This window comes from Haemorhous mexicanus, chromosome 6 (genome assembly GCF_027477595.1).
Source record: "Haemorhous mexicanus isolate bHaeMex1 chromosome 6, bHaeMex1.pri, whole genome shotgun sequence".
NCBI lineage: Eukaryota > Metazoa > Chordata > Aves > Passeriformes > Fringillidae > Haemorhous > Haemorhous mexicanus.
Window position 1 is genome coordinate 33,867,658 of NC_082346.1, and position 15,653 is coordinate 33,883,310.

The 15,653-nt window shown below is 34.2% G+C and overlaps 1 protein-coding gene across 1 annotated transcript in view; it reads right to left on the minus strand.

The window, feature by feature from the left end:
- RYR3 (ryanodine receptor 3) overlaps positions 1-15,653 on the minus strand; it is a 150,306-nt gene that overhangs the window by 133,541 nt on the left and 1,112 nt on the right. Inside the window, exons 3-9 of the mRNA XM_059848220.1 lie at positions 13,960-14,067; positions 11,701-11,775; positions 10,621-10,699; positions 8,097-8,209; positions 7,658-7,757; positions 4,469-4,562; positions 678-752 (exon numbers count right to left, since the gene is read on the minus strand). Coding sequence (XP_059704203.1) covers positions 678-752; positions 4,469-4,562; positions 7,658-7,757; positions 8,097-8,209; positions 10,621-10,699; positions 11,701-11,775; positions 13,960-14,067 — 644 coding nt within the window. The remainder of the gene's footprint in view (positions 1-677; positions 753-4,468; positions 4,563-7,657; positions 7,758-8,096; positions 8,210-10,620; positions 10,700-11,700; positions 11,776-13,959; positions 14,068-15,653) is intronic.

The following is a 15,653-nucleotide window of genomic DNA, read 5'->3' on the forward strand; positions in this document are numbered from 1 at the left end:
TATGGCTTCCATCTTCTTTTTTCTTCCATCTTCTTTTTTCTATAACCTCCCTCCATCTTATCAGGGAGTTACATATGGTGTCCATAAAAAAATCCTATGTGTGTAAATTAACTACTATATTTTAGTTGACTGACTAAACAAACAAATCAAACCTAAGTGGGGACTTGACATGCCCCAGTTAGTTATGAGGGTATTTCACTTACAAACACACTAAGGGTAAAACAAACATACAGTTCGGATGGCAGCAAAGGCCATACCTACTCTTAGGAGCTATATTGAAATTTCACTTGCAGGGAAATAACAGATAGATAGCCACATAGGAAGGAGATAATCTTTAAAAACCCCCCAAAACCAAGAAATATAGAAAGGGTAGGTATTATTGCTCTTATTTCCACTCATGTTTATAAAACTCCAAGTTAAACTAGGAATGCATTCTACTTTTGGACAGAAGCAATGCTTTAAGTACCCATATCTCATAGGCAGTGCTGCTTTTGGTATGGGAGACAGAAAAAAATCTATTATATCACAGTACATTGCTTTTTACTATTGACAAAGAGCCTACTAAATCATATCATAAAGCGTGGCAAATATATATTCTGTATTAAGGGTCTGTAACAATCAATTTCTATTAATACAACAGAAGTGGCTAACCAAAAATGTTTCTAAAATATCGGTACCTTATTCGAAGGGGTTCTACTCTCCACAGTGATCTTGCTCGAATGCCAGCTCCTCCAGTTTCATAAAATACTTTCCTACAGAAAAGATTCAGAAGGCCATCTTCTTATGTTAATTTGTGCTTATATAGTATTTGTGCTTATATAGTATTTATAACTCCTCTGGAAACTGTACATGGCTCACTACTCTTCTCCCAGTAAATAAATGTCATTGAATGCACAGAAGAGTCCAACTCCTCAGTGAAACTATGATAAATAAACCAAATGTCTCAGGTAAATTAGATTATTTCTATTAAGGTAGTCTCTCTCAGGAGCTGATAAAATGGCTAGCCTTGAAACTGGCTGGGAAACCTTTCCTGTCATTTAATCAGCCATAAAAATATGTACTTCCTACGGTTCCCAATATATTAATCTACATTACCAATGGTTTTAAATATATACCATATTTTAAAATAAAGATATACATTTTCAGATGAAAACAACAAGAATGTGACATCAGAGACTTCATTCCAAAAATTACTTCTATGATTCTTATTAAAGGGCCAGAAACTGTGGTGATAACAAAAATTCTGTATTATAGTCCTCATAAAATTGATAATGCATTCAGAGAAAAAAAAAACAGGAAGGGGAAGGATTAAGCCTTTACTATAATTTAGTTTTCTTGGATTATTGGCTGAGGATTGGCAATGTGTTCTAGTGCAGCAAATATTCTACTCAATAATCAAATACAAAGAAAAACTGTGGTGGATTACCCCCGCTCACAGGAAGATTTTAATGTTTTAATAAACATTCATGTCACCAGAATTTGTATATACTTTCTCATTTATAATGAGTATAGGAAATACAATGGATAATAGGATATTAAGAAAGGTTTGAATGCCTACCAAAAGATGAAAAGCTTTCTTACATGTTATTTCTCTGAGAAGGACTATTCCACCCTAGCATGGACCTTCTATTGTACTTAAGTGTCTGAAAAAAAGTACAGCAATTTAAAATCTGCCTTCCTGCTCTGGAAAACTTCACTGAATACGACAAATGCATGCATAAGGATGTCACAATCTAGCTGTTATATAGCTGAATTAAAGTAGCAGTTTGAAATGCAGATTTTTAACTGGTTTTCATATTGTCAAATTCTTTTCCTATTTTTGACAGCTGGTAGGCAAAAATTTAAAAGCTGTTTAGTAGTGTTCTTATGCGACTATGGACCTGAAAATCAACTTTTGAAACAAAAGTTTTGTTTTTCATATCTGAACAAGTATTTCTACACAGTTTCTTCTACTGAGAACACTTAGGGATCTCTTTCCTGAGCAAAACCAATAAAATCCTGGATGAATCATGAAGCATATAGGAGCATGGCTAACCATTTGCACCCAACAACTTTATAAGATGATGGACTTGTATTTACACCTCTACTTTATTTAGGAGTCACATTTAAGGTCACATGTGTGATATCAAATATTTAAAAATGTTAGTTCACCAGAGGACCAAGAATAAATAGTCCTCATAGTAAAGGTAGTAAAATTCCCTACACATCTTATCTTGCATGAAAAAGTATTGGTACTCTAGAATAAAAATAAACAAAAAAAATCCCTAGCTTTCAACTCATCTTCATTTCTAGTCTCTATGAATTTGATCTTTCAAGGTCCTTTCCAACCTGGGCTGTTACATGATTCTTTGAATATACTGAATGCACAATAAATATCTGGAGCTCTCCATTTTCATTATATGTCTCTGGTCCCTCTGACCTTACTGATTTTACTTTTGGCAGACTCTAAACCCTAGCTAAGCTCAAAACTGAGTATTCATTTCCACTCTCTCTGACCTCCTTCACATGTCCTTGGCCCAACACAACCATCCTATCTCTAAAGGACTATCATAGGTGCAGTTCAGTATCAAAGAGACAGTTCAGTTCACATGATATAGTCTCTATTCACCTCTTATTCCTTTTATTTCTATACTTTTAAAAAATTCACTTATTTTTCCAGCTTTCTCTATGTGCATCACTGGACTACAATTAGTGACCTGCTCTTTGGGTAACAAAACTGCATGTAAAAACGAATTGCTGCTTTTTCACAACAGTATTTTTTTTCATCTGATTGATTCCATGCATCCATCTTTTTTTTTTCTTGCCAAGCCAGCCTTTTAGATGTTCAGTATGTCCACCCCAAGTATTTCCATTTGGCCTGTAAAAAAGACCTTAGGATTCTTGTCAGAGAATAGCCTCTATGTGAATTGTTATTATTTACAGAAATGTTTAAAAATAAGATTTTTGTTTTACAAAAAGAGAAATCTTCACTCTTGTCTAACTTAACTTATTTTACATTTCTAATGAAATGCATAGAACTGATTAAATAAAGAGATGGAAACAAACACAACCATTTTCTACATCTCTCTCTGCCATTCTTATTACTATTTGGGGTTTTCTTGTATTTTCATTTTGTTTTGATAATGTAAACATACCTCCTACAACTATGACACAGTAAAAACTTGGCCTTATGTCTGTTACACAGCTCATAAAACCAAAAGACAGGACAACTTCAAGTCATCTATCACTATCACACATTTGAAAATGTTCAATATAACATTTACATTTATTCCAATTTTAGGATTATAAATATATAGATTTTATTCAGACAAATATAAATTTTAATTTTGCCTTTTTATTTACTTAGCATAAAAAACATGGAAGAAAATCTTAAGGCAGTAACAATACACATCAACCCTACCTAAAGAATCACATCACACTGGGGAACAGGAGGCTACAAGTAGGTTTAATATTAGCTATATCTGACTTCTAGAAAAGTTAGAGAAGGAGCAAAGTGCAGCATTTCTGAACACACTGAAAGGTCAGCATCTATTTTAACCTTTCTAAAATGGGCCCTTTATAAAATAAGTCTAAATGCAACACAGCATATCTGCCACTGTTTTTATATTAGGTGTGTACATTTTCATACACAGTCAAAACTTTTTTTCTATTTCTTTACACATATGAAGAAAATCGCAACAACAAATTCACAAAGAGAATTTTTCTCGTTTTCAGTGTGGGTTCTCTTTAGGACTTGGAGACATTTTTACTCCTCAGGAATGTAAACATGGCAAATTTAGAGCTGACGAGTTTACCTGACATGATTGAATATTACTTGTGGTATCATATTACCTAAAGCAAAACTCACTCACCACAAAAGGTAGAAAGGCCTTGTTTGTTTAAGATGATTTTAATGCTAGCACGTTTGCATAGCAAAATTATTATTTCACTTTGCTTCTGATTAACAAAAAATTTTAAAAACACAGAAAAATTCAAATAATAAATCAACATAATAGATGACATCTGTAGATACAAGTTTAATACAAAAGCATTTTAGTCTAGCTAGCATGATGTAATTTTTTTAAATATTTCAATCAAATTTGAGAAAGCTTAAAATTTGCAAAAAAGGTGCAAAATATATAAAATATGAAAGTCATTGCAGAGGCCAAACTTACAGAGATTTTTCATGGATTTTTTTTTTCACATTACTATCTTCCTGCTAACACTTTCTTGCCTCTACTTGTAGCAGTATGAACTAGAGACCAGCAACATAACAGGATGAAATCTCAGTGAAAATCAACTACTTAAATTTCAACAAGGAAGGAACTCATGACTGACTTTCAGCTAAGTAGGTCTCAATTTCTTGTACAATGTCACTGCCTAATTAAAGACTCCTGCAAAGAGTGTTAAATCTACCTAACCTCAAATTCAACTGACACCCAGTTTCCTTTCTGAAAGAAGGAAATTAAAATAATGCACCATCACTTACTTGTGCTGTGAATCATTCTGGTCTGTAGATGGAATTGTCAAGCACTCATCATGGCCATGGAAAAAACGTACTACATGCCCACCAAGGAGATATCCTGAAAAAGAAGCTCATTTACAAGCTAAAGCATTGACTATGAATGAATGAACACCCCCATGAAATTATTAAAAATTCAAGACCCAGATAAGATCTATTTTCCAAATTTTCACTTATAACTAAATCAAAACAAGAAAAAAATTAATGTGTTAACATACTATTTTTAGTGCACTTTTTAAAAAATATTGCTTCTGAAAATGAAAACAAAACATAAGCAAACTTTTAACATTTAATACTCAAATTAGGATTCTGAGAGAGAAAAGGAAGTCAAAAACTTCTTTAAAACAACAAAAACAATTATGGCTTTGAAAATTGAATGCTTTAGGTAAGAGCCAAATCAAATAGATAATACCATAGTTTCCTCCCCCTTAAACTCCCTCCCAGTTTAAGTTATCTCAATGCAAAGGAGTTTCATGCTTTCATAGTTTTTTTTCTGAAATTTATCATTTTTGTCAAAATCAAAAGTGCACAGCAGCAGCAGGAAACAGAGGACAGAAAAACACTTTGCAGATCTGAAGATTAAGTTTAATGGGAGCTAACTTTCCAACCCATTTAACACAAAGAGAACAGGTCAAAACCAGGCACTCTGCCTCACATTAAAAATGAAAAGACAAAGAAGGTGTAGGAGAATGACTCATCAGATCCTAGTCCAAACCAATCTGACCTTGTAAGTGGAGTTACTGCCTTTTGAAAGGGCACACATTAGGAGGAAGGGTGGAAGGAAGCTTTCACACTGTTCAGCTGATTCAACATAAATTTGTAAATGAGGAAAACTGTAACTGACAATTACCATCTTGCCAATTAATATAAAAGTCAAAGCAAAGAAATAATGGGGGAAAACGTACTGTTCTGTTACTTATGTTTTCTTGATGGTTTTCCAAATATCACAGAAACAGCATTGTCTAATTCCTAATCCAATTTTAGACTCAGGAAATCCCACTTTCTCTCTCTTCATTCCACTTGAGCTAGACTGCTATGTCTTCTGACATATCTCTCACATAAACCATTCTGAGAATGTATCTAAAACCAAAGCCTAAGTGGTTGAGAAAAAATTGATTGACATACAGAAAAATCTACTTCTCTTCTTACTCCACTCAATTTTTTTTTTAATTACAGTATTTTGGATTAGGCAAATAATTTTGGGCCACTCAGTACAAGAGTTCCAAATACAGCAAAAGACCACCAAGATGATTAAGAAGCTGCTGCATATCACACTTGAGGAGAAGGAGAAGGAGAAGGAGAAGGAGAAGGAGAAGGAGAAGGAGAAGGAGAAGGAGAAGGAGAAGGAGAAGGAGAAGGAGAAGGAGAAGGAGAAGGAGAAGGAGAAGGAGAAGGAGAAGGAGAAGGGAGAGGAGAGGACTCTGGAGGGATCTCCAGACAATGAGATCAATGAGATCAAAGACAATGAGATCAAAGTCTCTCCTGCTTTGCCCAGTGATGGAATTAGAGGCAATGGGCCCACAGTGAAACATGGCAGGGTCTGTTTGAACTTCAGGAAACACTTTTTCATTGGGAATGTGCCTGAGCACTGGCACAGGTTGCCCAGGCATGTTGAGAAGTTTTCATCCCAGAGAGTCTAAACCAGTCTAGATATATTCCTAGGCAACATGTTCTAGTGGATCGCCTGGACAGTGGATTGGACCAAATCTTTCCCAACCCCAATAACTCTAATTCTGCAAGCTCCTAGGAACTTCAGCTGCCAAATCTCTACAGGTACAGAAATCTAAAATATACCACTGGTCTTCCATGATTTCTCTGCGTATCTCATTATGTTTCTCATATGTTACAAGTTTTAAACCTTGCTGTAGGAAGGCTTTTCTCTTTGCTTCTTTTTGTTTCACCTGTGAAGGCTGAAAAAACACAGACTTTTCCAGGGTTGATCCCTATTCTATTTCTGACTCATAAGGGTAGGCCTCCCTAAAAAGTGGGTAAGACAGCCACTTTTAAATATCTACCTCCAGCATGCTAAAGCAATCAGAAAGTATTACAAGCAAAATCCATATGCCATATGATTTTAAAATTAAAACCTAACGCTCTGAGACTGGTTTCTTATAGGGCAGTGCATAAAAACACTGTGGGATGCTGATTTAAACCACTTGGACTTAGAAAAAGCCAACCATAGATCAAATAAGACTAACAAATCAAGTCTAACACCAGGGTAAGTCATCTTCTATCAAGACGTACTATAGCTGATCCCAGGGAGGTGGGATATCTCTCTCAGTTCCCTTAAAGCTCCATTTTGTCCTATGTTATTGTATATTAGTATATCATAAATGCTAAGTTTTACAGACAATGACACAAAATGATCCTAACTTCAAGAAAGTTAAGTTGTTTGTGCATGTCAAGTGCTGATACTTTGAATAGAGAATAGCAAAGGTGAAGCACAGTGTTTGCTACAACAGTGTTAATGACAAATTATGGCACTGAAATAAGGAGAGATACTGAGTGGACCAGACTTTCAGTACAGAACAAGACATTTCTCAGAATAAGGTGACCGTGACAAACATGGTCAATGACTCAAACAGGACCATAAAATGCCATAACATTTCCCAAAAGAAATCCTGACCCTGTGGTTTAGGATTTAGGCTGAATAAGATAATACAATAAGGATGCATGGCTGTGACATCCAGAAAGGATATTGAGGAAATGTCTGTAAAAAGAAGAACTAAGAGACTGAAACAGGAACTTTGAGAAAACTGCTTTTCATTCTGCCTCTTCCTTTATCTCTCTTCTGTTTTGTCTGTAGTGGGAGAACAGTTTTTAGGAAAATTGGACGTAAAAACCTAAGTTTTCTGGCTTTAGTTATTCTGCAGCTCCTACTCCCCCAAATTAAACTAAGCCTTCATCACTCATGCAGATTTGTTATTCTAAACTTATAGCTCTCATTTAGCTTTTCTTCAGTAAATCCAGCTGACATATCTGTATTTCCCTGTTTTCTCTTCAAGAATTCTTCCATCCTAAGCTCCTTTTCTTTATTTTCTTTAAACTTTTTGGTTGACATTCTGAGGGGAATTTGTTTTTTTAATTTTCCTCTTTATCAAAAGCATATAAATTAGTCTAATTTATATACATGTCTAAATAAATAAAATGGCAAACCTTCTGTAATATTGCTTCCTGAGCATATAGGATGTACATTCCATAGTGTCTGCATAAAGGAGGCATCCACCTGAATATTTCCATTTGACACAGAGAGATGCTGAAACAAGACAATGGTAACAGGAAACAAAATTATGCACTTAAAATATTTAGTATGTTAACTTATCAACAAAAGAGAATGTATCATAAAGTAAATAAACAAATTTCTTCTAAAATTAGTATTCTTCTAAAATTTGGGGAAAAGGCATGGAAGCAGTCTTGCTCTGGAGGAGGGACTCACACAAACACACAGAGCACCCTTTCCATGTGGAAAAATAAAAAGGCATTACAACCAGACATTACTCCCTAGATTAGAAAAAAATTCCAACCAATCTTCCGATATCTCCACAGAACTTTGTATTTTCCCACCATTTGACCTCTACCTAAAAAACAAACTCACCAGGTATCTTTCAGAGGACACGCTGACCAGGATAAGGTCATCACCTATTCGAACTTTTTCTCCTTCTGACCTTTGCTTAGAAGCAGGGTGTATTGTCCACCAGCATGCCTCACCTAAAGGACAGAGGCACTGATCAAGGTTCTACAAAACAAACAACTCCCAAGAAATCTAAGGATGCCTTTATACAACACTAAAATATCATTATAAAAATTGTCTTGTGTGACATTCACCTTATAAAATCACATAATTTCTCTTTTCAATTATTTTTATGCTTTTTTTTCCCTGAAACTTTTTGTCAAATAATCTTTGCCATATATGATATTTCCCTTTTCAAGTACTTTTAAAGGGACTGTTTACAAAACACAGCTCAGAACTGCTCTCTCTTGGAGGCTGTCCTTGCCAGGAAATTGCTGAAACCTACCTTGGTCTTATTTACCACCTTTTGTCTCTTCTTTTATTTAATGGTCATATTTAATTCACAACCTTCTGTATCACAGAGCATAATAAACCTGGAAGCAGTTCCATTAGCCCTACAGACCATATAATTACAAAGTAGCCAAGCCTAAGGGTGACAACCATAGAAATTTAAGATTCCAGGTTACTCTGCACAGACACATGCACACACACACAGAACCACACACACAGACATTCTGAGAAGATTTCACAATTTCATTTCGTAATTTTACACTCCTCAGAGTGTGAAAGATAAGACCTTGAAGAAAACAAGTTGAATAAAACTTACTCACCAGACAATGCAAAGTAGAAAAAAAAAAAAAAAGGCAATTTGGTAGAATCAAAGTATAGAAATTTGTTTGATTAAGATATTTCATGTAAAACTTCATTTCTTCATTTAAAAAAATTGGAAGGTTATGAAACTAATTATAGTGAAGACAATAAATAGAAGTTACATCCATACAGATGTAAAATGCAAAGTCTTCAAAGGGAATAATTATTTTATAGCCAATAGCTTCTCCCTCTGCTACATGAAGAATACTTCCTGCAGCAGAAACTGATTCATTAGCATGGTTTCATAGGTGAGGGAGTAGAGCAAGGGGAAGTGATATTATGACACTCAGTGTATGAGCTTTCCAGACAAGCAGTTGAAACCGAAACACAACTAAGATTTTTGAATCTTACCTATGTGTACAAGGGTTTTCTTGTGTATGTACAGTTAAGCAAAAATCAATTAAACAACTACATATACTTGTTAAAAACCTCATAGGTAGAAGCAGATATATGTACAATAATTCTTAATAAAAAGGCTATAAAATTCTTAAAACAGATTTCACTGAAACTATTTTAGTAGCAATTAAACACATATAATCCTTTTATCACATACATTCCTTTTCTCACCATTCATAAAGAAAATGTTCTCCATCTAAGGCAACAATCAAAGACAGCCAAGTAGCAGACAGATAATATCTGTCTAAAGCAATCTTCTGTATGGCTACAAACAACTGAAAGACAAACTTCACTCATTCAAAAGAGAAACTTTTGTAAAGTCACCTGAACAGAATCAAAGATTATGATGTGCAAAGGTTTTAACACCTACACTGCCAATGCCTCTCCATCATGAATTAGTCAAATTGATTTTTTTTTTCAAAATAATGAAAAACCAATAGAAGGCACAATTTACACTAACACAAACAGTATTTATTATTTGATCTTTACAAGAATGAAGTGTGTATACAGGTACTTAGATTTTCCCTTCGAGATATATGTCTGGGCCTGATTATTACAGAGACACCCATTACTTTCTGAGGAGTACTCATCACTTTCAGTAACCATGAGCACTATGTACACAGCAGCATGAAAGTCCATTTGTAGCTCTTTGTGGCTAAGTTACCTTTAAATGTATTTAATATAGTTCATATATGGCAACTCATAATTTATATGTGTTTTCATGGAAGCACAATTTTTTTTTCACTATATTTCTGTCAGCAGTAATGGTAATGGCAGTACTCCCAGAAATACACTAATTAGATTTAAAATCTTTCTCATAAAGTCATGTTTGTGTTGTATCTCCTCCACTTTGTCCCATTATTGGTTTGTCTATATTAGAAATGTATTTCTATCCAGCTCTTTTAGCAATGTATTCACTACATATTTTCTGGTTTCCTGCACTACAAGTTGCCAATTTCTTTTGTTACCTGGTTACAGTGTATATTGTGAATGCACCAGTATATGGCTTTTCCATACTCTAAGTGTCAAAAAAAACCCCAAAAACCTAAACAAAAGCATAAAATTTGTTTTATTCAAGAGAAATTTTCTACTTTGGCCTTATCATGCAATTTATTGCAGTTGTGTTCAGTCAGTTTAATTGCAAGACTCTCACACATTCTTACACAAAAAGTCATTTTATGTACTGAAAGTCATTAGTACTAACAGTCATTTCTTTTAGTCACCTTTTTTCTGATGAACACCTAAGGATCCCATTCATAAGCTTACAGTCACATTAAACTCAATGCCTCTTCTAAAATCAGAAATGGGTAACTCATTCTCCTTCAGAAATAACTTGGCATACCTGCTGCATTTTCTCGTAATCCCACATCAAATGCAAGTTTATCTGTCTGGGATCTTGATGATGTTAAACATGTCAAATACTGCAAAACAGTGATGTTATTGAAAACAGAAACCCAACAGTATCCTTTAACACACATACCAAATTAATACATCCACATTACTTTGTCTTACTATCATACTTGATTTTTTAATGAGTTAAATATGATGTTGTTATTCATACAGAAGCTCTTCCTGAACTTTAAACATCAAAATCCTCTTCCACTGCAGCACATTTCCACTTCAGCTGTGCAATTTAGCTTTTACCTTCTGAAGTTTCATACAGCTCATCAGATAGGAACAGGCAAACATCTAATTACAACCCTATCATAATAAGTTTGAATCATGAAAACATTAAAAAACATACCAAAAGGTAGTAATTATACTTGCAGCTCTGGTATATCAAGGCAACTACAATTTTCAAGGTTCATAAACATAAGCAACATAGAAGATTAATGGAGCATTTGAAGATTAATGTAGCATTTTCTAGTACAGGAAAAAGGAGGGAAAGTGTTTTCCTGACTTCTCATTTCTTCAGCCTTGTATTAGGCGTATTTACATGGGCCCTAGTAGGTCAAAGATTCAAAACATATGAAAATTTTCAGCTGTAAAGTATAGTATGATGAAATTTATACAAGGCAGCCTGAAGACAGCATCTTTGTGGACATAATCGATGGAAACTATGGGGTGTCAAATGGAACACCTTATCCTATAAAATATGATGGGGAAGAAAATAACATATATCAGAATAAATTCATTTGCTGTAGAAGTAATTGCTAATGGAAGGATCATTAAAATGGATTCCTTAAAGACACAGAAATAATAGATTTTAGGAGCTTTTCAACTACCATTCTGAGTTAGATCCAGAATCTGAATTTAAACAATTCTATTGTGTGGAGACACTGCAAGTTATTAACTTCTTTCTCATCTAGTGCAGAAGATAGCTTGGAAAGAGCATTATTCCAAATTTTTATGAGTTTTTGATTTGGTGAAAAGACATTTCTTATTCGTGCTACTCATTCTGTGCAGGTGCTCCCTCACTCACCATTTCACTGAAGGAATGTCGAAGCAGAATGGCGTGGCCGTACAGCAGGGTCCGGTGGCCACCCCCTTGGGCTGCCTGCAGGACAGGATGGAGAAGGTCAGAACTCCACTGCTCTGGGTGCACCATGATCAGAACTACACCACAAACATGAAGAGCTGTGGCAGTTCAAGGAAGGAGTACAAATATTCCAGCAAATTATGAAATGTACACACTGGGGAAAAAATAATAATAACGAAGTCGATACAGCAATAGCCAAATATCTGCCAAAGGAAAAAATGTTGTTCTTTGACAAAGGCTTTCATTGTTATCTAATTTTTATTATGATTTAATAAAACACAGTATTTGCAAAAACATATTTTAAGCTAAATAAGATACCACTTACCTTTCTTATAAACTTCACGCAGGCATTAAAAAGAAAATAACAACATAAATACATATATATATATATCTATATATACAGAAACTGAAATCGAAAAGAGAAAATAACATACTTACTGTCCAGAACAGTTTAAGCATATACTGAGAATATCTACTTGCTAATATTAATATTTTACATAATTCATATTCATTAAAGCAACTGCATCCACTGTTTCAACCAAGTACAGTTATTTTATTTTGACTATGTAAAACTATGACAAGACAGGGAGAGGGAAAACTGGATTTTCCATTTGTTTCCTTTAGAGCAAATTCCTTTTTAGTTTCTTTTTGGATGGCATTTAAGGTCAGTTCTTGTCCTTGTATTCATTTGAAAGGGACAAAGATAATTAAAGGTTATTCCAAGAGCTCAAATAATGGTTATACATGTGTAGGCAAATGGTTTTACACGCTGTGAACAATACATAAGTTAAACTACCACCAAGCTTCTTTAAAACATGCCATTCATAAAAAAGTGCAGTAACTTGTCACCGTTTAGTGAAGTAAACTGGAAAAACATGTAGCAGTGACTGTAATACCTCTTTTATACATTAAAACCTTTCTTTTTTTAATGAAAAGGGAAAAACTTCACAGCAAAGTCAATTGTAATTACAAACAGGTTGTCAAAAGAGAATTACATGTATTCAATTTGCAGCAAGTACATGAATACTGAGAACGAGTAATGAATCACTTGTGCTACTTTATTAGTGAAAGTTTTTAAATCAACCACTTGTAAGTTTGACCTATTATAAAAATAAAAAACAAAAGAAGAAAACAACACAACCAAACCAAAACAACAAAACCGCCAAATTGAATAATCTCCAGTCTTTCTCTAGAAAAATCTGAAACTAGCAGCAGAACTCTGTTTCAAACTAAATTTAGTATAAAAAGCAATTTTTTTTTTAAATTTCAGCCTTGCTTTTAGTATGAACTGCTGTGTCCCTATTAGAGTTTTCCCAATGGATTGTACCTAAATTCAAAATAAATTAAGGACAAGATAGTTTCAAAATAAATACAGCACAACAGATTACATTCTTTTTTATTGCCTACTGTTCCTTAAGCAAGAGTGAATCACTTTTACCAAAGGGATTATATGTCTTCTACTTCCAATCCCAAATAAAATATTAATATATCATTATTAACCTCAGAATAAATATTTCAGCTGCAGTTTGGGGTGAATACTTTGAAAATATTAAAAATTATGTCAATTTTTAGAAATTCTAGAGATTTTTAAATTGATCTTTTGATTTCCTAAGCATATGTGGGGGTTTTTTATCAAGTCTTATTTTATAGAATGCAATGTAATTGCAAAAATAAAGAATACAGTGGTGTTCTTATTTATTTTTCTGGTATTATTTATTTTTATGCAGTGGCAAACAAAAGATCAGCATTAATGAAGTCTGGAAACCATGTATGCAAAAGTTGACAATGCAAGATCAAAGGTGACAGAACTCCATTTTTCACATCTGTGCAATAATAGGTGCCAGTTAAATATCTGAAGCACAGAATAAGCCATTAGGCTGTAAAAAAAGTAAAGCCATAGTTTTATCATGCTCTGTTTGTAACAGAATGAAAGTTCAATTCAGTTTGATTCAGCTGAAATTGGAGAATTAGGGTAAAAGCAATCAAATTGATGATGTTCCTGGATTTATGGATCACAATTATTCAAAAGAGTTGCACCAGCTCCTCACTGCCAAAGAGAAATTAATGTGATTACAGAAATGGAGCAATAGTGTCCCAAGAATGCTATGACATCAGGAACATCTTCTAGAAAATCCTGGACAAAGAAAGAAATGAGCAAAATCTGTATTCAGATTTAATGTTCTTTGAGGTCAATTCACTTACCCCTTCACTAGCATTATCCCCTGTGCTGGCCAGCATTTCCTGGAGGGCTCTGACAGACAGTGACTGCTCAAGGACGAAATTACAGACACAAAGGTCTGGAGGGACATACTGTAAAAATAAATTAAACAGTGCAAGAACAGATCAGCAGAACAGGTGAAACAGGATGAAAAGTATGTTGGAACATGCATTTATTTTAATTTTTGAATCTATACTTAATGTCTATTCATTTGTTTTTGAGGTAGGTGCTACTCTCCTGTATGAAAACAATATAAATCCATTCTTCGTGAATTGACAGCACAGCAATTTTACTTTCCTCGAGCTGTATTCCTCACAGTAAAATGAAGCTTCTTCAGGTTCAAATGCAAAAACTTTTCACCTATGTATTATTATTGTTTTCTTGTCTTTTAGAATGACATCATGGACATGTATTTGTTCTGTAATGCCGCTGACAGAACAGAAGAGAAGGTAAAGGAAGTTGATAGAAGATATTTACAGCAGTAACTACAGGGCTGAGATTCAGAATCTTATGACATAATAATATGAACTCTTTAAGGAAATCCTAATTTTTGAATCAATATGTCTGCTGTTTATGAGACATGAAACTTTGCAAAAGACTTTTATTTTCTTTCCAATTTCTTGGCACTGATATGTCCAAAGAAAGTTATGTTCAAGAGAAAAAAGTCTCAAGGGGAACCAACAATGTACATAAATATATGGCAGAAAGAACAAAGACAGATCCAGAGACTACACAGCAGAACCCAGTGGAAGGACAAGAGTAAATTGATATGAAGTGAAATACAGGAAATACTTTTTAAATATGACAAAACCCCCCTACTCTTACTGAGAGCATGGTAAACAGTTAAATAGGTTGCCCAGAGAGGTTGTAAAGTCTCCACCCTTGGAGCTACTCAAAGTCTGATCCTAGTGTCCTAAGCAATCTGTTCTCTCTGAAGCTACTCTAAGTAGATTTTGCACTAGATGACCTTCAGAGACTCTTCCCAAACATAACAATTCTGTGTTCTGTGATTCATGATGAGGATTATGGTTGCAGATGAGCTTTCATGTTATGTGGTTATACACTTCTTTTTAAAATCAGTGACAAGAGAGAATGAAAGTCTTGATAATGCTGCATTTTAAGGTGATGAAAAGTAAAGAAATAATAAAAATTAAGGAAAAAGATACAGAGAGAACCAAAGAGAAGGAAGAGGTCTTCCTCTGTTTGGTTTATTCCTAACATTATGCTTTAGTGGAGGTTTACAGTTTCATCTCTTCTCTCCTTTCCCCTCTCAAGTTCTGATAATTACCCTGGGGGGATTTGGTTGTTTTTTTGGTTTTTTTTTGGTTTTTTTTCCTTCACATCTCTCTGGCTTCTTTTTTCAATTTTCCATTTTTAATCTTCTAAAATTCTCTTTTACTTAATCATTCTTGTCCCTGTACATTCAACTTCCTGATTGATAATGAAGTCAGGAGTAACCCTTAACACCAGTAACTGACAGGTGACAATGCTTCTAAAATTATCAATCCAGTATATCAACATATTTGAACCCACAGCAATAACAGATATATGGGAATTCATTGAACTTAAATGCTAATAACAGTCTGGAGATCTAATCTTGAAAAGGTAGTATTTCAGTTACAGGAAGTTTCTTAGTTAAGGAATAGCAGTTTTTTACTCTGCTCAGGTGTGCTTCAAA